This window comes from Bos mutus, chromosome 8, assembly GCF_027580195.1.
Source record: "Bos mutus isolate GX-2022 chromosome 8, NWIPB_WYAK_1.1, whole genome shotgun sequence".
NCBI classification, from domain to species: domain Eukaryota; kingdom Metazoa; phylum Chordata; class Mammalia; order Artiodactyla; family Bovidae; genus Bos; species Bos mutus.
In genome coordinates this window covers 6295770-6322374 of record NC_091624.1, presented here as the reverse complement: position 1 = coordinate 6322374, position 26605 = coordinate 6295770, and the positions used below count along the sequence as shown (strand labels likewise).

At 47.8% G+C, this 26605-nt stretch overlaps 1 protein-coding gene across 3 annotated transcripts in view; it reads right to left on the bottom strand.

The window, feature by feature from the left end:
* ASTN2 (astrotactin 2) overlaps positions 1 to 6968 on the bottom strand; it is a 1044864-nt gene extending 1037896 nt beyond the window's left edge. For 2 of the 3 annotated variants that reach the window (XM_070375013.1, XM_070375014.1), the window contains exon 1: positions 6451 to 6968. In XM_070375013.1, the coding sequence (XP_070231114.1) occupies positions 6451 to 6844 (394 nt within the window). In that variant the 5' untranslated portion in view covers positions 6845 to 6968. The remainder of the gene's footprint in view (positions 1 to 6450) is intronic. The other variant, XM_070375012.1, reaches the window with a different exon arrangement.
* Positions 6969 to 26605: the final 19637 nt, after the last annotated feature.

Genomic DNA, 26605 nt, shown 5'->3' with positions numbered 1-26605 from the left:
CTTCTGTTGCCACTAGCTGGTCAGTATGAGAACTTGGGAAAGTATCAGTTTTGCAAAGGAAGTGTCTCTATAATGCTGCTCCACTTTAAGGTTAAACCTGGCTTTCTTTTCCTGGTAAACAGCAGGCTTCTGCTTACCCTCACCAGTAGCTAGACTGAAGAGCCATGAGGCTTCCTCCTTCCCCCAGCACAAAACCCACCGGCTCAGACTCTCAGGAGAGACTAGAGCCAACCAACTGGACACCTGGGCAGGAGAACAAATTCGACTTCCCTAGAAGGATCTCTTACTCCTTAGATATTTTAGTTTTGGTTTGTTTTACAGGAAGAGGAGGAGAGTCTTGGGGCACCTTATTATCGTCAGCCAAGTTGCACACCTGAGATGGATCTAGCCCAGACCCACGTGTCAGTCGTTAGTGTGATGAAGGAAACGGGGTGGGATTCAAGACCACTGGGTTTAAGTTTGAACAGCTGGCCCTTAGGTAGGCTTCTTCCCCTGTCTGGGCTCCAGTGTTACCATATAATATGGAGGGGGTGGGTTCAGTGCCTCTGAGAGTCTGTGATGCTGTGAGCTCAAAACTGATGGTCATGGGACCAGTCTTCACGGCTCCTCTCAAAGAAGCCACTGCTATTCTCCATCATTCTCTCTCCCCAGCATATTCACACCAGCCCACGGCAGCCAACGTCTAGTTTACAGCCAGGCAAGGAGGTGAGAAGCAGGAGGCTTTGCCTGCCAGAGGCCTAGTCAAAACTACTGCTGGACTTGCTGTAAATTAAAATTATTGAATGATCTTGCAGCCTGAAGGCCCCATTCAGGAAAATGATGGAGCTCTGGATCACAAAAGCTTGCAGAGCTGTGCTGTCAAGCTGGCTGGGCCTCCTGACCCCCAAAAACAGCAAATCTGGACGGTCTTGACTCAACCTGGGCCTCTGAGAGCTAAAATGGATCCTCCTCTCACCCTGCCCCAGCACTCTCTCCATAACATGGTATAATGGTCCTTTGCTATCGACGGAGAATTGATTCCAGGACCCGACCTGCTTCCAGAAATCTAGGGATGTGGCGGTCCTTTATATAAAATGGTGTAGTGCAGTCAGGTGATTGAATCTTGAATGTAAAAACTATGGCCAGAGAGAGCAGATTGTACTTTTTGAGGGCAGATAATACACCTGTCTCTGCCCTAATTATTAAATAGACTTCATCAGATTTGAGCTGGCAAAGGAATGGAGACAGAAAGAGGAAAGAAAACAGAAAGTGGAGGGGAAAAAACTCAGATCAGAGGGCACTGAACCAGCCCCCTTATTAACAATGTCCCAGAAACCTGGACCATCACAGCCGGATGGGACCTTGAAGTCTGAGTGCTACTGAAATATTTTAGTGATAAGGGGCCTGGAGGTTAAATAATATTTTTTAAGCGTAACTTTGTTTAAAGACATCAAATTCACCCTCTGATCCACCCCACCTCTCATCTCTCCCCTTTACCCATACAGGGGAAAAAAAAACAACACTGGAATTGATTTTAATGAATATTCTGTGGTCAGAAATCCGTACAGAAAGCCCAGCTTATTCTATTTGGTTTTTCTTCCTACTTAATGACTGGTATCAACCGTCAGGATCAAACCAGAAACCAGAAAGGGCAGACAGCCTCAATGCCTCTGGTCCCTTCCCCCAAATGCCTGCCAAATAGTTGTGTGGTGCCTTGCTTGAAGGCTTCCTCCCTTGAGAACCCTGTCATCACTAAAGGTCAATGCTTGGTTGTCCAACACGTCCTCCTGTCCTGTTGCCCTCCACACCCTTGGTATTTGCACCTTTAGGACATTGCTTAGAACCAGACAGGAAAAAAAAAAAAAAAAGCCCTCCTTAGGCTAGTGGCCTGTCCTAGGGCTAACCTCCTGTTGCTAGCAACCCTTCTATCTTAGTGCCCCGTCCCTCGGTCCTGGAGGTTTTTCTCTTTTTCCGTGTCCATTTTTGTCTGTATTTTAAGGAATCTTTGCAGAACTGACCAAACTGGCATTTCAGAGCTTCTTCGTCTTCCCCTCAGGCCGATCAGCTTCCTGCAAGGAGCATCCTTTCGGGACAATGCTTCAGGACACTGCCAGATCTACTTACGCAGATCCTTTTAAAGACACACTGCTGGATGGTTTTTCTTCTCGAGACACCCTCCCCCAAAGACAAAGCAATATTCCTCACCTGTGTGATTTATAACACAAGCAAATTAGTAACAGATGCTGGCAGTGAGCGGTTTACTCCGTTTTATCTCTTTTCCCCCTTTCACTGAATCAAGGCTGGTGGTAAACAGTCCAGCCCGGCCGCTATCAAGCACAGGAAGAAGGATGCCATTTCCCTGCCAGTGGGCATGAAAGCTAAACCCACAGGCACACTCTGGGGCTGCCTGGGGGCTGAGGAGAACTGCGTGATACGCCTGTTCGCCTCAGAAGCCCTGCACTGACAGTTGTCCCTGTTCGAATTCCTTCTTTCCGTGGGTCCTTCCTGACACCCCCATGCTACCAGCAAAGAAAAGGAGAGAGTGAGAAGCAAGAGAAGTTAAGTCAGACTTACAGAGCAGATCAGGGCACTTCAAGTTCATAGAATCTATACACCAAAGGATTATTTTAGGGCTCATCCACCCACTCATATTACAGCATGAAAGAACTGAAGATCTGGGGATAAGTGACTTGTTCAAGGTCACAATGGGCCACAGCTGAGAGTTCCAGGTCCTAACAGGCATCAAGTGCCCAAGCTGTACTGCAGCATTCAATGTCTCCCCCAGCCCATCCTCCATGGCTCATCCTATTTTTTCCTGTCCAGGAAGTGTCCCCAGCTTTCTCTGAGTCTCAAGAGATATCTTCCCTCCTTGATTTTACAGAAAGTGTCCTCTCTATCATTCCCTGGCACCACTGCATAGGATGCCCTTTGACATCCCATGAGTCATGAAACTTTGAGTTGGCAGGGTCATTGGAGGTCATTTAACTCATGCCTGATTCTCACACTCTCATACTTCAGCACACCAATGCAGCTAAGTTCCCTTAGGAAAGGTTCTTGTGTTGATCGTTGCATTTCTCTTCAAGGCTCTGCTCTATGCCCTACATAAGTGTAACCAGCCCCTCGATGCATATTTGGCTCAAGATGGCTTGAGTTTAGCAATTACCGAGAATGTAGGTGTCTGGTGGACTGAGACTCCAGTCCCAGGTCTGCATTTACTCACACTAAGACCTTGGACTAGGCATCTGGCCTCTCTAAAGAATGTTGCCTAATCTGTAAAATGGGAATCAATTACAGCAGTGCCCCCTCCCCTATATTCCATGTGAGTAAATAATAAAAGGCAAGAGTAAAGCTCTTTGCACCACATTAAGGAGCAACAACTATCTGCCATTCCTTGATCAAGTTTGAGGAAATTCACTTTATCCGTGCCACCAACTCAGACTCTAAAGAAGAGGCCCAGACACAGAAATCTGGGGGAGGGGTGGTATTTCACCTCTGAGAGAACTTCCACCTACATAAAAGCAGGCTGGAACATGAAGGGAAGATTAGAAACACGGAGAAGAATAGACCTGGAGAAAAGTCTTTTATGTCTGGGCACTCCCAATAATACAGCCAATAGCTCAAACAAGAGAGGCAGAATGGAGGGCGGGCGGGCCAGGGATGCCACTGACTTTGGTGAGTAGGGATAGTAGAAACGGTGTGCAGATGAACTTGAAGGTCCCCCACCTGGACTGGGAGTAAAGTGGGAACTCGACCTTTCACCTTGTTCGCCCCCGCCTCCCCTTAAGGCCGGGGACAATTTACCACTACCAGCTCTGGGTCCACAACCCTAAGCATGGCCCAAAGGCTTTGGCAGACACCATCACCCCCTAGTGGTGGCTCCACACACCCCACTATCGGCCACGTTCAGCATTTACCGACTTTGCATGCACATCTGTGGCACATGCCATCTCCAAATCGCTGGAACTGGCAACCTAAGAGTGAAAGACGCATTCAACTCGCTGGAGACAAACCCGAGACAACGATGTTTAGAAGGTCTGAGGACAGGAATGGTGGGATGGGGCTGCCTGGGGACCCTGGGGGAGATATGGCCATAAATGACTCATAGTGCCCCCTCCTTTCACCCCTCATTTTCAGCCAGCCTGGCCCTCCCAGAGCTCACTGTGCGCTCTGTGTTTACACGCAAACAGTGGCAGACCAACACAAACACAAGGCCCACGTCTCCCTACACAGCTCCTGCTATACACGGCCATCTGGCGACTACCTCGCTAGCCAAATCCCTGGCAGGAGTGCCTTGAGCTGCCAGTCCAGGGCTCTGGGGGAGGAAGAGGAGGAGGAGGGGGCCCCTGAACCCCCAAAGGCCTCCGAGCCACAAGGAGGACGGCGCCCCGGCACTCCACAGCAGGCCGTCTCCGCCGGGCTCAGCCGCCTGCGTCAGAGAAGGCAGAAGGCTCCAAGTGGAGGGTACCAAGAGACTCTCGGGCTGAAGCGTGGGTCCTGGGGGATTTGGGTCTTTCAGTTCCTCACTCAGCCTGCCCCAGGCTCCCTGGCATTCATTCCCTCTTGAAAGCCAAAGTGTGAAAAGGCAGGGGCTGCCAGCTCCAGGAATTCTGGGATGACTCCTGTACCTGGGTGGCCCGGTCCTCACATCCGAGGGGAGCCGGAATGATCTGGGTTCTTACCTCCAAGTCATGCCATACGCAATGTTCCCCGTTTCCCCCTCACTTGAACAGCTTTTTAGGGGGATTCCCACTCCCGACCTCTCTGGACAACCCAGAGGAGAGAGATCAGGAGGCTGGAGGGAGAAGGTTGGGACTGGAAGTGTAGAAGGCACACCTTCCATTTCTCTGGAAGGGTCCTTCCCTGCCTGGGGTCATAGGAGCTCTTCAGCGTAAGCAACGCCAGCCGCATCGCCTTATTGGAAAAGGGCATCCCACAAGTGCACGTGGGAAGGGTCACTGGGGTGTGCAAGCGTGTGTGTGAATGTGTATGTGTCCACGCAGGGGTGTGTATGCTTGAATTTGTGTGTGTGTCGAACGCAAGACACGCCACCGCGGGAAGTCCCCCTGGGAACCTGCAAGGCGGTCTCCCGCCTAGCATCCCAGAAAGCATGGCAGGCTCAGGTTACAGCCAGCCTGGGAGAGCCCGAGGCACAAACTCAGACCACGAGAGGGCCTGGCACTCGCTTAGATCTCCAAAAGGCAAGCAGGAAAGGCATGGGGGGCGGTCTCTGGACAGAGGAGTCCGGTCCATTGATTACTCTTTGGGGGTTCTTGGGCGAGCAAAGAGTTAACCTCAGAGGTTCAAGCCCGGATCCTGTAGCCATGTGACCTCGAAGGCCCATCCCGAGGTGCCTAAGCCGAGCCGGACCCCGGTGAGGCCAAGGACCCGGGGACGGGGTATCTGGAGTCTGCGTGAACCCCAGCGCCTTCCCGGAGCTGGCTTTGGCCAGACTCCGACAACCAATCGCACCCCGCGCCCCCAAGAGGGGAGGGGAGAGAGAGCGATGAGCGAGCGCGGGAGAGCGAAGGGGGAACAACATTTTTGTAAACGCTCTCCGAGATAATTAAGCTATCAATTACCCGGGTGGGAATCAGCTGTGCTTCCCGCAGCTCCACGGAAGGGCCGACTCCTCCGGGATTCGCGCCGGGAACCAGCAGGCAGCAAGCTGCTGGCGAACTTTCTGATTAACTTTTCCGTTTGAGCCCCCACCCCCACCCCTTGCCTCTCTCCTCCCCAGGTCACACCTTTAAGTTATTATTATTAGCGCAGTGAGTGAGCTGCGAGGACTAACCTGCTCTCCATTGGGAGGGGTTAGGAAGGCTAATGCGACAAGGCGATGGAGGGAGAATCAGAAAGTAGAGACCTTGGGTTCTGAACCCCAGGGCTCAGACACCGCTCAATCCTCCCCGGCCCCATTTCACAGATGGCTAAAACTGACGCCCAGAGAAAGGAAGCGACTTGGCCAAGGTCACCCAACCCACAGGGAAACCGAGTGTATGCGGACTGAGGGATTCTACATGGAGCTACTGCGCTCCGATTGTCTAGAAAACCTATCCCGAGGAGCAGAGCCAAGAACTCCTAAGAGAGAGCGAGGGGGCGGTAACCGCTGGCAGCCCACGGCCGTGCCCGGAGAAGCAGTGGGCGGCTGGACCCAGACCTGGCTTGCGAGCGGGGTTCACCGCGGCCCCTAGAGCGAGTACTCGCATCAGCTGGGGTCTCGGCGTCCGGGATGGACCGCGGCAAAGCTCAACGTCGGCACTGAGAGACGGACCCCACTGCGAGAGGGCTGGCACGCCCCCCGGCTCCCGCCACGCGCTCATCCCAACCACCTGTACGCCCTCCGGGCCCCTCAGCTGCCCTCACTCGACCCCAAGCGGGGCAGCCCGGGGCGGGAATCCCCAGGGCGCCCCCACCCGTCCGGCTTCACTTAGGGGCTCCCGGGACCCCGCGAGTCCCGGCGCCAAGCCTTACCCAGGGTGAAGAAGGGCAGCTCCGTGTTGTCCAGGTCGTCCTGCACCGCGACGCGCCCCGGCAGCTCGTTACGCACAAAGAGCAGCAGGCGCGACTCGGCGGCGGTGCCCGCGGAGCCGGCGGAGCCCGGGGACGCGGCGGCGGCGGCGGCCCCGGTCCCGGCCCCGGCGCGGGTGCCGCTCCAGCCGATGTCGCTCTCCCGCAGGGCAGGCAGCGTGGACACCGTGACGGTCTTGAGCCGGCAGGGGCTGTCGGGCTCCCGCGAGGCGGCGGCGGTGGCGCCGGCCAACAGGAGCAGGAGCAACAGCAGCGGCGGCGGGTGGAAGCCGAGCCTCAACCGCCCCCGGAGCCCCGAGCTGGGGCCGGGGCTGCGCCGGGCGCCGGCGGCGGCCATGGCGGGAGCGGCTGCGGGGCTGCGGGCGGCGGCGGCGGTGGCGAAGGAGGAAGAAGAAGCGGCGGCGGTGGACGCCGAAGCGAACCGGGGCGCCGGAGCTAAGGAGCCGTGGGAGCCGCTCACCAGCAGCCCCCAGCTCCGGGCTCCGCCTCCCGACCGGCCCTGGCCCGCCCCGCCGCACCGCCTCCCCGGGCCCCGCCGCCCGCCCCTTTCGCTGGCTCTCCCCCCGGCTCAGACCCGGAGCGTTTCGGAGGCTCCGCCCGGCCTCGTGCAAATCCCAGTCGCCCCCGCCCCTCGCCTTTCCTAGGATCCCCCGATCAGCCCCGCACAATATTCTTGAGCCGCAGCACCCCTCTCCAGATTCCTAAGATTCGGGGACCCTGGGCGCTCCCCTAAGTCCACCTAATAACCCAGCTCTCCCAGCTTCACCCCAGCCCTCGCTCACCCGGAGGCTGCCCCTGGGGCGCGCCGTAGCCCAGCCTTGCTCCAGGCCCCGCCTTCTGAGAGGTAGGGGGACGCCTCTGGATGGCCAGGACTGAACTTTGTCTCCCCTTAAGCCCAATAACAAGTCCTGTACCCTTTCTCGAGTCCCGGAAATAATTCCTGTGGTCTCAGAGGCCCCCTCCCCACCCGCTTGCCCACCACTCTGACATTCATTCTCCCACCACTAGGACCGCGCCTCTCGCATCTACCCAGGTCTCGGAGGGGGCACCGAGAGCTGATGAACTCCCCCCTCTAGCCCCCCGCCCCGCCCCCTACACGGACCGGGGCAGGATGTTCTGGCTCTCAGTCTGCGCCCGGCGAGCCGGCGCTTCTATTCTGGATGCCTGCTCCTAGCGTGGAGCTGCTCTACTTGACTGCTCTGTGTGCGAAATTCCTGAAAAGGATGCGAGGTAGGGACCTACTATTCCCTGGGCTCCTGGCTCCCAAGGGCTCCTATACCTACTGCCTGAGCCCCAGAGGAGGTGTCTGTTCACCCACTCTTCACGCCCGCACCCGTCTTTTTTCTCCCAGATTCTAGTTGAACTGTAAACCGAGGTCCTCAGACACAGGGCAACCTTTTGGCCCCGGGTCGGTTCTCTCTGACCCACATACCTCGGATCCCCCAGGGAGTCATCCTGTCTACAGGGATGTGAACCTCGAGGAGTGCTCCCCCCCACGCCTCCACTCCCCTCCTTTTCTTCATCTTTCCCCTCTCTGTTCTCTCTTTCATCTCTCCAAATACACATTTCATTCTTACTTGTCTTGACTTTAATCTTATAAATGCTCCTTACCTATTATTTGTGAGCCATTTCCCATCTCCTGGGTTTTTTCTTTTTTTTTCCTGTCTGTGCTTTTGGTGTGGTCTCCTCGCTTAGCCACTTCTCTCATCTTAGCTCTCCCCTCTTCTGCCTCTTTTCTCCTTCCTGTCTTTAACCCTTCATAGGAATGGCCTTTCTCCCTCTCCCATCACATTTTATTCACTTTTTCATGACTTTGAATAAAGGGAGAGGACTGAAAAGAAGGAAAAAATCAAAACCTGTGCTGTGACCTTGGACTTCATTATACTGTTTAGTAAGCATTCTCCAAGTGCTGGACCTGTACCTATGTTAACTTTTATACATAAACATGCTCTAGTGAGATGGGTATCATGATTCCCATTTTCCAGATGAGGAAACTGAGAGCAGGAGGTCAGGGAGGTAAAGGGACCCCCCAAGGTTATACAGTGAATGAGCACAAGAGCTGAGATCTGAACTCCAAGCTCCAAAGCTTTGGCTGTTTCAACTGAATCACACTGTCCTCAGTGACCTTGGGAAAGCCCACCCATCAAAGATATTGTGAAAGGCATGTCTGCGTGAGCACATTTGGGCCTTTTTCAGCTCAGAGCCTTGTAAGGTATGCTTCTCCTGTCTCAGTTTACTAATCTGTGAACCTGGCGTGGGGGTGGGGTTAGAAATCTGGCCTTTCAAGTCCTCAGATCCTAAATTGTCTCCTGCCACCCTGGTGCCTGCTCCAGTTCATTTACTCCTCCAAAATATGTCGCCCTGGCTCCCTCAGTCTCTCCTTTGTACCCTTACAATCCGCCACTATCCTCTGCAATGGGGCTTTCTGATTTTCTATGCCCCTTTCTTCAAATATGCTGACATAGTCCATTTATAGAAGTGCACACCAGGAAAAAAGGGCTCCCTTATGTAAGGCAGAGTCTGTGCAAGTCCTTCATGGACCTCTGGTACAAAGGCCTGTCGAATGAGACCAACACTTTCATTCATTCATTCACCACGGAATATCTAGGGCTCCTACCAGGCACTATAAGGAGATCCAGAGATGGATAAACACAACTCCTGCCCTTGGAGAGCTTATAATGTTGGGAAGGGAGGTGTGGGGATGAGAGAGCACAGGAATATCTCAGATACCAGGCAGGCAGGCAGACGTGTGTTTCTTTTATCAGGTGCTCTGAAACATGTGCTTGGAGAAATCAAAGCTTCCCAGAGGAGGTGGCAATGAAATTGAGCCATGTAGGTCTAGTGGCATGGGAGTGGACATTCCAGGTTAAAGCTGGCATTTGGCATTCCTGGCAGCTGCTCAGTGTTTGAGTGAGTCCCTTTCCTAGTTTAGAGGTTGCTTTACTCTCTGAGCCAGAGTCCACTTCCCATGAAGAGGCTACAATTTCCAGCTACTTTCAGCTTCCACTGCAACTAGGGTTGAGCACGTGACTCAGAATTCGCCAATCAGATTCACCCACGCCAGATGCTGGGAAAGAAGCTAGAATTAGGCAGAATCCAGTTGGGGACCAAAGTGGTAACAGGTGGGGCAGTTACATCCAGATTTCAACACTAGTGGAAATGGTTCTAACACTGCTGCTTAGAGCACACTGTCATTTGGTATCAAAAGTGTGAATTACCCTGTGGTACCCAGTGGTACCTGGTTCCATCAGCCATTTCTGTGATGTGACTTGGAGCGGTGCTCTTGACTTCACGGACTTCAGCCCAGATCCTGTGCCCTCCTGGAGATTCTGAGTAATATCACTATCGAATTCTGTTACTGCTTAAATGATCAGAAGTGATATCTGTTGCTTGCAACTAACACTCCTGACTGAGAAGAGAAAGTGCCAACCAGTGGAAGGCACCAAGGGCAAAGCTCACAAAGGGAAATAGAGGAAGTTCTTTAGAGATTGAAGTAGAGACAAAAAAGGCAGGCAAGGGATTTTCTGTTCATGTTGATGAGGACCCACTTTATCTAGTAGGCAGTATTGAATGGGAACAGCTAGGAGAAGGCACTGGCACCCCTCTCCAGTACTCTTGCCTGGAAAATCCCATGGATGGAGGAGCCTGGTAGGCTGCAGTCCATGGGGTAGCTAAGAGTTGGACACGACTGAGCGACTTCACTTTCACTTTTCACTTTCATGCATTGGAGAAGGAAATGGCAACCCACTCCAGTATTTTTGTCTGGAGAATCCCAGGGACAGAGGAGCCTGATGGGCTGCCGTCTATGGGGTCGCACAGAGTCCGACATGACTGAAGCGACTTAGCAGCAGCAGCAACAGGAAAATAATTCATACTTCTGAGCACATAGTCTGCAGCTTCAAAACTTTATGCCGAACATCAATGAATGATGATAACAATTCCTGCCTTCTGGTGGTAGTGAGACTTCAGCAACTATTATGCAAAGTGCTTAACATAGTAGGTGCTCAATAAATTATAACTGCTGTTTTGATGTCTAATCTCAGCAACATCTGGAGGGAGGCTTGTTATCCCCACTTGACAGAGTCAGAGTTTGAAGCCCAGGGAAGCTAAGGAACTTGACTCTGATCACGCAGTTACCAAGTGTTGGAACTCACATCTGCATGACTCCTAAGTCCTCGCTCTCTCTGCAGCAGCACACCACCTTCCTGCCCCAAACCCCCACCTACCCTCAGGATGCTAGGACCCCCCTGTTTACATGCTGATGCCCTGTCTTGTGGCCACTGATACCCCTTTTTTTTGCCCTTCCCCTCTCTTGCTAAGTCACAGTTCGTTATTGATTCAATTAGTTACAATTCAAGATTGATGTAATTTATTCTTCTCTAGAGTCCTTTCATACCCCCATCTCTGACTCCAGTGATCTGAAATTCCTTTTCATTCTTCTGAACCCCTTCCAGCACCCCAGCAAATGTTTCCTCTTGCTTCATCTTTCATATTTCATATTTGCCTTTCTAGGTTGCTTTGTAACTTTTTTTCCTTTCTTTCTTCCCCCACCTTACTGTACTCTTTTTTTTTTTTTTTAACTTCATCTAGTCAAAGCTATGGTTTTTCCAGAAGTCATGTATGAATGTGAGAGTTGGACCGTAAAGAAGGCTGAGTGCCGAAGACCTGATGCTTTCAAGCTGGGTGCTGGAGAAGACTCTTGAGAGTCCCTTGGACAACAAGGAGATTAAGCCAGTCAATCCTAAGGGAAATCAACCCTGAAGAGGACATTGGACAGAATGATGCTGAAGCTCCAAAACTTTGGCCACCTGATGTGAAGAGCTGACTCAGTGGAAAAGACCCTGATAATGGGGAAGATTGAAGGCATGAGGAGAAGGGGATGGCAGAGATGGTTGGATGGTATCACTGACTTAATGGGCACGAGTTTCAGCAAGCTCTGGAAGATAGTGAAGGACAGAGAAGCCTGACCTGCTGCAGTTCATGGGGTCGCAAAAAGTTGGACACAACTGAGTGACTAAACAAAATTCATACCACATGATGAGACAAGCTAGTGTGGTTGAAAAAGCAGAGACTGCAGAGAGATAGGCTTTGGTTTATATGTCATCTCTGCTATTTCCCTACTGGGTCAAATTACTCAATAATGCCCCTACTGCTGCTGCTGCTGCTGCAAAGTCACTTCAGCCATGTCCGACTCTGTGCGACCCCATAGACGGCAGCCCACCAGGCTCCTCCGTCCCTGGGATTCTCCAGGTAAGAACACTGGAGTGGGTTGCCATTTCCTTCTCCAATGCATGAAAGTGAAAAGTAAAAGTGAAGTTGCTCAGTTGTGTCCTACCCTTAGCGACCCCATGGACTGCAGCCTACCAGGCTCCTCCGTCCATGGGATTTTCCAGGCAAGAGTACTGGAGTGTGGTGCCGTTGCCTTCTCCGAATAATGCCCCTATTAGATCTTATTTGTGAAAGAAGGAAAGAAATACCCATTTCTCAGGATCATTGTGCAAATTAAATGAGGTCACATGTGTGAAAATGTCTAGCCCATATGAGGTTCTGTTAGCATTATAAAGTAAATCCAAACATCTTCTGGTATCTCGCTCCCTGTTTTCCTCTCTGGCTCCTTGTGTCAAGATCCTCTCCACCATCACTCTGCTCTGGCCACATGCACCTCTTTCCTGTTCCTGGATTGTTTCATGCTCTTGTGTCCCCAGTGTTTTCCCAAAGGCGCTTTCTTCTGCCTGGAGGGAATGCCCTTCAGACTTCCCTAGTGACCTTTCACTGAAATGTAAGTCTTAGTGAATAAAGCACTTTCCTTAAGATGACTAAACCCCCAATCTAAGCGAGCCCCTCTCTGACTTTCCTGTTATGCCCTTTCATCTCTCTCTCTCAATATGCACTCACTACATAGTTTTAATTATTGTCCATTTATTAGTAGATTTTCTTTTTTAATGATTGTATGTGATTGTTTATTTGGGGTTGTGCTGGGTCTTCCTTGCTGTTTGGGCTTTTCTCTAGTTGCAGCAAGCAAGGGTTACTCTCATTATGCAACTTCTCTCGTTGCAGAGGATGGGATCTAGGGCCCATGGGCTCAGCAGTTGCTGCTTCTACCCTCTAGAGCGTAGGCTCAGCAGTTGTGGTTCACAGGCTTAGTTGCTCTGAGGCATGTGGGATCTTCCTGGATCGGGGTCAGGTGTGGAACCCGTGTCTCCTTCATTGGCAGGTGGATTCTTTACCACTGAGCCACCAGAGAAGTCCTAGTGTACTTTCTCGATGCATCTCCCCCTCTAGACTGGAAACTCCAAAAGATCAAAGTCTGTGAGTGTCTTGCTTACCACCCCAAGCTAGCCCTGTGGCTGACATAGCGTAGAGACACAAAATCAGTATTTCGTGAATGAATGATCATGCATTCATTGACTTTTTACTTATAAGACAGGTATTAGAGCAGGCACCAGCCATAATTCTGCAGGGGGAAAAGGGACCCATCCTTTTGGTTTTCCACAGTGAGTCGTCTGTCCTTCCTTCTCTCTGTTTATTCCTCCCTTCTTTCCATCTTTCCTTCTGTCCTTCTTCCCTCCCTTTGCAGATTTCCATGATCCAAGTGATTTCTTTTTAACAGTCTTTCCTCTGTAAGCTTCAAGATGATGTCTAGGACACAAACTCCAATTCAGGAGGAGAGCTTGTTATCTCCCGCTCCATCTCCACTCTGTCTAGGCCCAGTCTTCCATCGATCCTCTTTGTACCTGCACATGCCCCCCCGTTTGTTTCTTTCGCCTCAGTCACGGCCCTCTCTGTAATTCACGCGTGCTTTTCATCCTGCCTTGCTCCCTGCAGCTCGTTGAACCCATTTATCACTCAGCGCACTGTTTCCTTTTTTTCCTTTCAGCCACCTCCCCGCAGACACTCTCCTGTGTTAGGTCTGCCAACTCTAGCACCTTAAACCATGTGGAGCCCCATTCCATCAGCTGCTTTAGGAACAGTTACAAGATGAAGGCCCGTGTTGGGGCTTTTCCTTTTATTGTCGATCTCTCCAAATTAGACCATTGTAAATATTTCTAATACTGCTGCTTCTTTGCTTCCCTGGTGACTCAGACCCTAAAGAATCCGCCTGCAATGCGAGAAGACCACTAGGTTCGACCCCTGCTTCTTTGACTCAGAAACCTCTCTTTGATGTAAGCTCAAATTCATTTCCATATCTCTCACTCGTTGGTTAATTAAAGTGATTAACCTGTCTGAGCCTTAATTTTCTTTAAGTTGGGTGATGGGAAGGTTGAGTGAACCAGCAGGTATAAGTGGAAGTACCCAGTAGTTTCTGGCACATAGTAGGTCCTCAGTAACACTAGCTTGTTTTCACCTCCAAATATCTATTTATTTGGTCTTTCTGTGACTCTTCTGTCTCTCTGCTTTCATCCCTCCATTTCCCATCTCCCTTTTCAGAACATTTCCACTCTATCTCATTTAGAGTGAACTTCCACCATTGTCTCTAACTTATCCTTCATGAAAAATGAAAGGATATTTTAATCACCATTGTCTTTCTTCATTTCTGCTTGCATCTGTTTGACTGATTTCTGCTTCAACCCAGGACTTCTCTGACTCTTTCCCTTAACGATTCTCAAATTTATTATCTTTTTCCTCCGACTCATACCTTTCACTACCTCCCACATTCTCCATCCCCAGTCCTCTAAATCAACCTCCTCTTGTTCCATGATTTACTGCAGTCATTTCAAATCCTTCTTATACCATCTAGCCAAAATTCTCACAACACTCCTTGAAAGTCTCTCTTTCCTCATTCATCCTTTTGCATTTTCTTTTTCGAGTTCACTCATCTCTAATTCATCCCCATCATTTATTTGCTTGTGCCCAAATCCCTGTACTTCTTTGCCTACTTAATCATTTCACCTATCCGTGTTTCCTTCTTCCTGTGTTACACTCATCATCTTTCATCATTAACACATACTAATGGGTGATATTCCCCTGCATCTTTTTTTTTTTTCTTCCAAATCTTACTACTGGTGTATTTGCAGGATCCTCTTTCTGGATTCCAATGGCTCTTTCTGTCTAGGACCCCGCTTTAGTGCTTTAGATTTTTTTTTTTTAATTGGAGAATAATTGCTTGCTTTACAATATTGTGTTGGTTTCTGCTACATCAACATGAATCAGCCACAGGTAGCTGCTTTAGTTTTTTTAAAAAGCCTTGCAATATCTGCTCTATATTTATTCAAGCTGAACTGTGAACCTGGGGCGTTAGAGTATATATTACTAATGAAAAGTGTAAGTTTTATTCTCTGCTAGTGAGTCCCAGGTCATTTTGCTTCCTGCAGCACATTGTACTGTTACATTTTGAAGTGGTGAAGCTATTGGAAGCATAGAGTGACTATTACTACAACATTTTCTGGGTGCCTACTATGAGTTAGGCGCAAAACATTTTTTCTTATTTAATTCTCACAACCATCTGTGAGGTTGCAATTGTTAATCCTGGCTTTACATAGAATTGGGAACACATAGAAAACGTGCTCCCTGCAATCTGCGGGGCAATTTACGTTGAATAAAGTCCTTCCAATTTATTTGGGTTGAAATTCAAAACTAAGCCCCGCAGGCTGAGGGCAAGGGGAAGCCAAAGAAAGAGGCAGACCACCCCCCTCCAAGACTGTCAGGCGGCAGTGCTAACAAGACCCAAGGCTTGCCTTGGGTGCTGCAGGACAGGTGATCTTTGCATCTGTCTGCCAGAGTCTTGGAAGTCTGCATAGAAGTCTTAACAGGGTTCAGTCACATACACCATTCAGCTTGTCTCAAAAACACATTGCTCTCTCAAGGCAGTGTCCTTGACGTGGTTCTGGGAATGATGCATGAAATGTATTAATACATTTCAAAAAGAGGGAAGGGAGTTGAGGAGGCCAGGTCCAGCTTTCAGGTCAACTGGCAGTGAAGTCTTTTCCACGACCTCCTCCAATAAGACAGTATAGTTTAAGGGTCAAGAGTTCCCATGCTTTTGGAATGGGGATGATAACAACCGCTTTGCAAGGGTGTCCTTTGATAATTTGTCTTCCCTATTAACTTATAGTTACCACGAGGGCAGAAATCCTGACAGTTTTGTCCTCTGCTGCCTGGCATGTGTGAGGTCATCCATGATAACTTGTTAAATGAGTGAATGGATGTTAAAAGAATAGTCTTTCGCATAAGATGACACTGGTTTTGAATTTCAGCTCTGCCATTTAATACCCATGAGACCTTGCACACAGTAGGGAGAGAGCAGACCTTTTCTGTCTGTGTCTTTAAGTTTGTTGATGCACGTGCTTGCGTGCGTGTTGTTTTTAATTTTTAAGTAATCTTATTTAGCAACCTTTAGAGTCGGGGAAACCAGGGTTCCAATTCCAGCTCTCTCAGTTGCCAGCTTTGATGTCATTTAGTCATCTCTTCAAGCATCACTTTCTCATCGATACAATGAGAACAATGCGGTCTCTCTATTATACTCAAGGACAAACGCTAGGTCGGTTGATGATCTGGGGGTGAAACCCCAAGATGGCCTGTTTTCAAGCCTCCTGCACAGTTTATTACAGCCAGGGGTCCTATTGCCCTGACTCGCAGCTCCATGGCCTCCTTTCTCTGTTTATCCCACCATCTTAAGGAGCTTTCTGTAAACATAATTCCAAGGGCCTTTGCTCAGATGTATCTCAGGGATATGGAGGACCTCCTCCACTCCTGACCCACTTACCAAGCTGTGTTTGATGACATTTGTCTGAGAATCTGCAGACTCAGCAAAGTGGGGCCCTGCAGGCTCTGCAAGTTTCCTGAAGGTCCAGATGCCTTCCCTCTTTTAGGGAGGCTCTCAGTGAGATCTATTGGAAGTCCCTCATTTGGGCTCTAGGCACTATACATAATACATATGTACTTTTCTTTCTTTCTTTTTTTTTAACTGAGACTCTGGTTTACAAACAGAAAAAGAAAAACATGTTTAAACCCCTAAGAGCCCTTTCTTCCTTTCTTCATCCCTCCCTCCCTTCTTCCCTCCTCTCTCCCTTTCTTCCTCTTATCTCTCCTTCATGGAGGACTGTGGACGGCTATGCTCCAGGAATGTGGATACATGGACAATCAAAACTGAAATGGTCCCTGCATGGAGCTAAAGAGAAGCAGAATATACCACTCTGAAACATGCCACATTGGCATACCGATTGCTTTGAATTAAAGTTGCTTAAGAAACAGCTAGGTCAGGACCGCTGATCCTCCCTTGTACCCTGAAAATAGGAAATACATCTTCCATGTGAAAAGTACCCTGTCTCTACCAAGAGGTGGAGAGACGTCCTCATCACCAGGGACAGGGAATTCAGGACAGAGAAGGCTGTGTAAACAAAGCTTGTTACTTCTTTCCTAATAAGCTGCCCCAAGCCCAAACCCCCTGTTTTGTCAATTCTTTACCAATTTATTGTTTCTTTGTCTGAAAGGTATAGAAGCTGCCTGCTCTGGTCACTTCTTGGAGTCTCAGATTTTTATGAGCTTCCATACATATGAAATTAAATTAGTTTTTCTTTGTCTTATGCCAACTTAATTACTATACCAGCCAAAGAAACCAGAAGGGAAGAAGGGAGAGGTTTTCCTCCCTCATAGAGCTTACTGTCAGGTCAAGAGATAGACAAAAATAAATAATCAAAAATGAAAATAGTGGAGGAGAAAATGGGGAGATGCTGCTCAACATAATAAATGGGTATAAAGTTTCAGTTATGCAATATGATTAAGTTCTAGTTCTGATTAAGTTCTATGATTAAGTTCTGCTGTGTGTGTGTGTGTGTGTGTGTGTGTTAGTGTGTGTGTGTGTGTTAGTTGCTCAATCGTGTCCAACTCTTTGCGACCCCGTGGACTACAGTCTGCCAGGCTCATCTGTCCATGGAATTCTCCAGGCAAGAATACTAGTGTGGGTTGCCATTCTCTTCTCCAGGGGATCTTCCTGACCCAGAGATCAAACCTGGGTCTCCTGTATTGCAGGCAGATTCTTTACCATCTGAGCCACCAGGAAGCTATATAGCATTTGCTTAGAGTTAACGATACTATACTGTATTCATAAACATTTATGAAGAGGGTAGATCTCATGTTGACTCTTGTTACAATAAAAGAGTAGATGATTTTAAATGTTCTGTGATAGAAAAGCACATAGTTCTATGAATTAGAATGATGAGAGAGGTATTAATTTATATCTGAGGACCAGGCGATGCATCTCAGAAAATGTAGAAATCAATTAGAAACAAGGAAGAATGAATAAGCATTGTTATGGGAACCGGGGTGAGGGGGGAAATCCAGGCGGAAAGAGCAGCAGGCACAAAGACTCTGAGAGAGAACTTGGCAAATTCTATGAGCCAAACATCTGAAGTCATCATGGCTAGGCAGTAGAGAGGCAAGACTAGAAAAGGATAAAATGAGTCTAAGTAAGTTAGTATGGCTTAAATTATTCAGGTCTATGTAGGCCATGGCAAGGAGTTTGGATTTAGTTCTAATTTAAATGGAAAGCCATGGGCGATTTTACATAAGAGGATGGCATAGACAGATATATATTTTTTAAATGCTGCTTTGGCTTTAGGTAGAGATGGATTTGAATAGTACAAGACAGAACAGCAGGAGTCTAGCCTGGAGTCTATCACCGCTGCCCAGGTGTCAACCTCTCCAGGATGCAGACTTTTCCATTGTAACACCCCCCACCACACTGATAGTGGGTACTCACTATCTCTGTTGAAAACTGGTCCTACTTTGGTTGGCTCTGACTAATAGAATGTACTGATTCAGTTTCCTCGTTGAATCTACCACAATGGATTCAAATTCCATATTTTGGGGGAAGCCACATGCAACAAGTTTCATGAAAATTCTCCAACTATTTGAAGGCCTCTACCTTCTCCCTTTCAAGGAATGCCTGGCCCTGTCATCTACCTCCACTGCTCTCTGTATGGGTATTAAAATAAAAACAACAGCAAGAGCTAACAGTGACTTTCGTTTACACTGAATCCTTCGACATTTATCGCCATGAATTTGCCTTCCATAACCTTGTGAGCCAGTAGGGCAAGAGCTTTTAGCCTCAATTTATAAGTGTCAAGAATACTTCCACTGGTGGTCTGTGGTGGTCCCTGGTAGTCCAGTGGTTGGGGATCTGCCTGCCAAAGCAGGGAACGCAAGCTCAATCCCTGGTGGGGAGGATCCTGCATGCCACAGGGCAACTGAGCCTGCGCTCCCCAGAGCCCGTGCTCAACAAGAGTGGCCACCACAGTGAGAAGCCCGTGCACCGCAACTGGGGAGCAGCCCCTGCTCATCGCAGCCAGAGAGAGCTCGTGTGCAGCAGCAAAGACCCAGCGCAGCCAAAATAAATTGTAAGTGAATGAAAGTTGTACAAAAAGAATAAAAGTCAAGATGTGACTTACCCAAGTTTGGGCAAATATGTGGAACAGTTGAGTCCTGAATCAAGTCCTTCAATGCCAAGTGCAAGCTTCTTTTCACCCCAGAGTGACAGGCAGCGTAGATGTAAAACAGCTCAATTGTTCTGGTATCAGATTCACTGTCTATGGTCAAATCTGTGTCTATGACTTTGATGTTGCTGTGTGACCTTGGAAAATTTATTTAACCCCTCTGAACTTTCGTTTCTTCAACTGAGAACAACAAAAGTACCTACCTCACGGAGTTGGAAGAGGTTAAATGAGCTGATAGACTAAAAGCACGAAGCAACGAAGCAGTGCCTAGCCTATGTTAATAATCAATAAACATAACCAATGCTGCCGCTGCTGCTGCTAAGTCACTTCAGTCGTGTCTGACCCTGTGCGACCCCGTAGACGGCAGCCCACCAGGCTCCGCCATCCTTGGGATTTTCCAGGCAAGAACACTGGAGTGGGTTGCCATTGCCTTCTCTGAAACATAACCAATAGATGTTAGCTGTTATAGCATCTTAGGCCTTCTGGGTCTAAAATGACAGCAGTAAAATAAAAGTGGCTATGGGCTTAGTATAAAGCATCTTAGTTTAGAGTACTAACTCTACCATAATGTCAGGAGTAAGGTATATAATCAGTGACCTGGTTTTTCATCTGTAAAGTGGGCATAAGCATACAAAGCTTATGGCTTACAAAGCTGTGAAAAGTAAATTCTATAAATAATAAGAGAACTCACCTAGCACCAAGAACTCTGTACTCAGTATGTTAATTTTCCTCCTCTCTGATTCAATACCCTTCTCCCGAGGCGGATTTCTCTGATGCTGCAGGCTGGGTTAGACACCCTGTTTTCTTTGCTCCTAACACCTTGCATCTACCTGGAGCAGAGCACAGAATATGCTGCAGTAAAAGCATCTGCTCCTCTGTCTCCACCTTTAACCTGGAGCTGCTTGATGTGCCAGGTACTGTTCTAAGCACTTTATAATAATGCTGCATTTAATCTTTCTGTAACCCCAAGGAAGGTGCACTAGTGTACACCTTTCTCTGTGTGTCAGTTTAGGAAACTGAGGCAAGAGGAAGTTTGAATCATACATCCCACATTGCACAGCTGGCATAGATGGGGTGCTCATTTCTCCTTCGGCTTGTTAGACTCTCAGTACCACCCATTCACCATCATTTCTATGTCGATATTTTCTCTACCACAGCTGATTCACGGATTGATTGATGGATTGCCTCCATCACTCAAATATAAGCTTTATTAGGAAAGGGATTTTTGCCTCTCTCATTCACTGCCACGTATCCAGTCCGTAGGAGACATGCTGACACTCAGGAGTTGCTCAATAAGTATTTGATGGATAAATTAACAAATGCATGCCTTTATTAACTATGGAATTTGTTTTGTAACTTAAAAAAACAATGGCCTATATCAATCTGTACTTAAACTGAAGATGGGCAGGGGACGAGGAAGTCTGCACAGAGATAGGATTCCCTTTGGCCCTGCACTGGACTCTCGATAGCATTGCTTCTCTCTGAGCAGCTGGCCAACAGCTGGTTCTCACCTTCTTCTTGGAAGGCAAGAGGGGTTTCACTCAGGATGACAGGGAATGGGAATGCAGAGGAAGCTGCACAGGGCAGAGATATACCGCAGTCGTGGCATTAAGCCTGGGGTTTGAGATGCCCACCAAGATTCACTGGGAAAAAATACTAGTTAAAAAAGTGTAATGTCTAGTATTTATCACCTCGGTCTACTGGTAGTTCATTCTCCCTGACATCCATGGAGAGTCTCAGGAGCTAATATATTGTCGAACACCTACCTTGCCAATGCATTATGCACTTTTTAGTTAGTTTTAACTCTCACCTGTTATTCTCTAGTTTTTGTTGCTCTAGGTCTTATGTAAGCCATTAGCATGATATTTAAGTTCTTAAACCACCTTTCTGATCTACTCCCCTGCTATTTTTTTTTCTGTAACCTATGCCCTCATCAAAAAAAGTGTCCTTACTATTCCTTGCACACACTTCAAACTCCCTGTTACCTCTGTCTAGATTTTTCCCTAACTAGTACCCTGAATGTACAAATAGCATCCATCCTTCAGGGCCATTTCTGATTGTCATCATATCCTTTCTATGTAATAGCTGTTTCCCTTTACATGACCTTATTCTTTGTGTAAACTCATGTGTAGTATTTAATATTTTCTATGACATATCCTATTTGCATTTAAGGCTGTGATGTTTTAGATTATTGCCAACAAATATTCACTCCCTTCTTCCTCTATGAGTAGAGTGTCTCCCCCAGAATGTGTTGATAATGACCTTGGCCACGTGACTCACATTGGCTAGTGAGGTACCAGCAGTCATGACGTGTGCCCAGGATGTTGTAGTGGTGCTCTTTGTGCCTCTGCCATTATCATGAGAGCAATGCGCTCTGTCCAGCTCACCGGTCATCTCTCACCCTATTGACAGATATGACCCCACATCTGTACCTAACCTGTGGTTTGGAGACAAGCTTTGCCAGGCCAGCCTAAATCAGCAGGTTCCCCCAGCCAAACTTTAGATGGTTGCATGAGAGCAAGTGATTGCCATTTAAGCCATTGAGTTTAGAGCCGTTTTATTACACACCACGATTGTGATATCAACTGATTGGTACAGAGTTTTAACTCTTTTCCTCTGAGTTGCCTGAAGCTAGGGATAGTTTGATTCAGCTTTTTTTTTTCATGCATGCAGAATTCCAAAACAGAAGCCTAATACCTATCTTTTGAACAAATGAATGGATGAATAAATGAATGATTAGAGAGCTCTCAAGAGAGATTCAAGATTCAAGAATCGGGGACACTAATGTACTCATTAGCTCAACAAGAATTACTTGAATACTTATTCTGTGTCAGGCATCATACAAGAGGAACAGTGTTCAGTGCTAAAAAAGCCAGATTTGGCTTCTGGATGGTCCTTGGTGGCTTGGGAAGTCTTGAGACCCAGGAATTCATAATGCAGTCAACGTGCAAACTCTGATTATCCTTGAATCGCATGCGAGGGCACCAAAATAATCAGAGAAGTGATAATGGATAGAAAAGAGCAGAAGATCCCTCTCTCTCTCTGCTGATTCCCATTATCTCGGGGTAAGAGCAAATCCCCAGACAGATTGGAGGAATTTGCATCCATTTGAGAAAATGAGTAGTAGAAGCTGACCCAAGGGTAAAATTGAAATCTCCAGGGACAGGTGCTGGTGGGTCATTTTCTGATTGCTGAATGACACTTCTGATCCTTTCCACCTATTATGGAGAAGCAGTTTCCATGCTGAGCCTAAGTACCGTTATCATCTGTAAATCAAAAACCTGGATCCATGACATCTAGATCTGACAATGTGACCTCAGTGCCCTTTTCTGAGAGCGTCTCCTGATGATTAAGCATTTCTGTCACACTTTCCTGCCTACTGCACCTACTCACCCCAAAGGTGTGGCTAAGTTAGCTTGTTGCTGATGACTTCCATTTTGCAATGCAAGTGCTAAAATTCTTCAATCATGGAAGGCATCACCAGAGCCAAGCCTTAAGTCCAGCTGCCTTGCCGCCAGCCTCTGGGGAGCAAAATGCATCCAGTATGTGCTTTAACACCACCTAAGGCTTTGTGTTTGTGTCTATGTTTTTGAAAGAGCAGGTGGCTAGTACAGATGGACTGTGAGAGAGAAAAGGCATCTATGCAAGGCTTAGAGAATGACACGCCAAGAAAAAAAAATGCATGGCTATTTCTAAATCTAGTGTCTCTTGGCCTGAAAGAATAAGTTGGAACTTTTTACTACCCTTAATACATGCCACTTTGATATGCTACTGCTACTGCTACTGCTAAGTCACTTCAGTCGTGTCCGACTCTGTGCGACCCCATAGACGGCAGCCCACCAGGCTCCCCCGTCCCCGGGATTCTCCAGGCAAGAACACTGGAGTGGGTTGCCATTTCCTTCTCCAATGCATGAAAGTGAAAGTGAAGTTGCTCAGTCGTATCCAACTCTTAGTGACCCCATGGACTGCAGCCTACCAGGCTCCTCCATCCAAGGGATTTTCCAGGCAAGAGTAATGGAGTGGGGTGCCATTGCCTTCTCCTTTGATATGCTAGCAGACCCTAATGGGGACAATAACCATAAGAAAATAAATGTTTTGGTCAAGTAGACAGATATCAACAAAGACCTATTTTCTAATCACTGTGCAATTTATAAATATGATAATGCCTGCACGGCATTTAGTACACTATTTAGCATCTGACAGCAACAACAAAAATAATAATAGTAACATTGATACTTCCTGCAGTATACCAGGAAGTATGCTAAATGCTGTGAAGTTCTCATCTCACCTAACCCTTTCAACAGCTCTAAAAGCCAGGAACTACAAGCATTTCTACCTGTCATATGAGAAAACTAAAGCTAAAAAAGGTGAAATTCCCATCCAGAGTCACACACCTAACAAGTGACAAGGCCAGGATTAGATCTCAGGTCTCTTACCCCATATCTCCTGGTTACAACTCCATAGCCCCTCTCATAATCAACATTGGAATGGAGTGCAATGAATGGAAGCTGAAATCATCATCCTCATTTTATTATAACCACAATTATTAGGTGTCATCAAAGAAGAGTCACTACATGAGGATATTTTCTGGAATGTTTCTACTGAAAGAAATGGCTGATTGAAAAGTCAGGATGCAAGTTTTAAGTGTGGCCTTTGGGGACAAACTAGGAGACAGGTAAAAAGGAAGGGAATGGTCAAGTCTAAAATACTTGGCTCTTACTTCACGATGCAGTAGCCTAGGCAAGGAACGCCTTGAATCATTGGGAAAATGAAATTCAGTAGGTTATGTCGTGATCCTAGTTCTGCACCTCCCCCTGTGTCTGCAACCTTTGCCAGGTGTTTTTATTCTTCCTAAAGAGCCAGAGTCTATTTCCGTACTCTTTGAAGCAGGGCGTGTCCATGTGACTTATTCTGACCAATAGAATGAGGCAGAGGCAAAGGGTGGGTCAGTTCTGAGCCTGGTGTGTTTCTGCGTTCTGTCTTCTGCTCTGCAGTGACTAGAAGCACATGCCTGGGCTTGCCTGCTGGTCTCAGAAGGAAGGTGACAAACATGTGGAGCGGAGACTTCCCAGTTAAGGTGCGGCAACCAAGCTCAGCTTGAAGCTGAATCCCCGTCGGCTCACAGACACATTGATGAGTCTAGCCCAGATAGCAGACCTCCAACCAACCCAGTGACATGCATGCTATACTAATCAATAGTGGTTTTAAGCCACTACATTTTGGGGTGGCTTATTAAGCAGTAATAGGTAACCAACACAGAGAATACTCAAAGATACTTATGCCCAGTGTCTGACACATAGCTGCTGCTGAATAAAGAATATTTCCCTTTCGTACCTCTTTAATCAATCAGAAGTTTCAGTTCCTGCCTCTGTGAAAGTCCCTTATTATGTTGAGATCATCAGTCATGCAGGTGTAGGAAGGGAGCGCAGGGATCCCTTGTATCAGTGCTTCCACTCTGACTCCTTGCTGAGGTTGGGAAGTGAAGCAAGAGACAGCATGTGACCTTCCTGTACTGGGAGCTTGCAGCTCCACCATCAACATACGATGGCCTGACAGCCTCAGAGCAAGTTTTCCTCCAGTAATTATTTCCATTGCCATGATTGGTTGTTTCTATGTCAAAGTCACTTCCCCTCTTCACTCCTGATTTTTCATTTCTGTAAAAATGACAATGTCTGATTTAGCTTTTGGAAGAGGACAGGGTGTTTAGGGAAGGATGGAGGCATGGAAGAAAAAGGCAAGGGAGGAAAGAAAGGAAATGCCTCACCCCAAACGGGTTTTACAAATGTAAAGCGCTAATGAGATTCGAAATAACAATAAATTATGCTTCCAAGGCTGAAACCTCACGTTTCTCAGCATGAATATTCATCTCCATGATATCTTTTGAGGGAATAAAAATTGGGTGAAACAGCAATGCACATGTATTTTTTTTTTTTTTTAATTCTCACTCTATTTTTATCTGGACCAAGGCAGGCCCCTGGATTGATATTGTCAGTATTGGAATATTCTTTGTAGCTGGGATGCATGTCTCACGGGGTGTCCACATGCAGACATCTTAAGTGGAAGATGCTTAAAATGTCAATAAAATGTAAGTTGAAAAGAAGTAGGAGGGGAAAGCTGAAGCTACTCTCTTTGTGGCTGGCAAACGGTCACAGATGGAATGTGGTTGTGACTTTGAGCTAGACAACCAGGAATCAGGACACGAGAACTCAATGCCTCTTTCATCAACTGTCATGGAAGAGTAGGAGGCTCTTGATGAGCTGTCTATGGAGGGATGTAGCTTGCTGTTGGAAGAGGTCTACAATTGGCTCCCTAGCTCAGAGGAGCACCTGAACAGCAGTAGGCATACGAAGGACTGTATATGTAGACACGATGCTATCAATCTGCTGAGGCTGCTGGATGGATTAAATGACAGAAATGTGTCCTTGCACAGTTCTGGAGACGGGATGTTCAAGGTTCAGGAGCAACTGGATTAGTGTCCAGTAAGAGTTCTGTCCTTGGGTTGCAGATGGCTGCCTATTGTGTATCCCTCGTGTGTGTCTGTGGCTGAGGGGAGAAGGTAGAAGTGGGGGTGGGGTGCAAAGAGAGAACGGCGGGGAAGGGGACAGAGAGAGATTGAGAGAGAGAGAGAGAGATCTTCCTCTTAGGCTACCAATACTATTGAATTAGGGCCCCACAGTCATGACCTCACTTATCCTTAATTACATCTCAAAGGCTTTATTTCCAAATACCACTACACTGGGGGTACGGTTTCAGTGTGCGGGTTTGTGCTCACTTGCTCAGTCTTGTCCCACTCTTTGCAACCCCATGGACTGTAGCCGGCCAACTCCTCTGTCTGTGGAGTTTTCTAGGGGAGACACAATTGACTGCATAGCATCCAGTATGGTCAAACTTGTCTGGGAAGGTGGCATGATTCCCGGTGTCCCCAAGGAGGAAAAAAATGGCTCATATTACCCAGCTCTGATGTAATCATTGGCCTGTATTTCACAGCTGAGAGGCAGAATGTCAGCACTGATGACACCACCCCTGAGGGGCTGGGGGCAGGGGAATTTGGGGCAGAGAAAGGAGAGGAGTGAGACAGGAATCACACGATTTAGCAAATCCCAGGAGAACAAGGAGGCCCAGCAGCTGTGAGCCAGAAGGCTTCTTTGCCCAGGGCTCTGAGAAGCAGTCGGGTTTGCCTGAGTCAGCGATAAGGGGTCCCCGGAGACAGGAGAAGGGCCTTGGGGGACTGATGGATGCAGATGCACCCAGGGACCAGGAGGAACCCAGGTCAGTAGGCTGAAGGGGTGGGAGTGGGAGGGAGAAGGTGGTAAGATGATAAATGTTGACATAGTAAGACTTCCCCCCAAATAGCTCTCCTGTCAAGTACAATTTTGCTTACAAACCTTTAGCAGCTTTTTGGTTCCTTCAAAATAATGGTCTTAAGCTAGCATTTGTGACTCTGTGTGCTTTAACTAACTCCTCTATCTTTTTGAGATGTCTGTCAGAGATAACATTCAAGGCTTGCTGATTTGAGATGGCCACTGTTCTGAGCCCTCTAGATCGAACCCAGGTCTCCAGCATTGCAGGCAGATTCTTTACCATCTGAGTCACCAGGGAAGCCCCTCGGTACACATAAACTCACTTAATTCTCACAACTGGAGGAGATAGGAGTTACTGTCCTCATT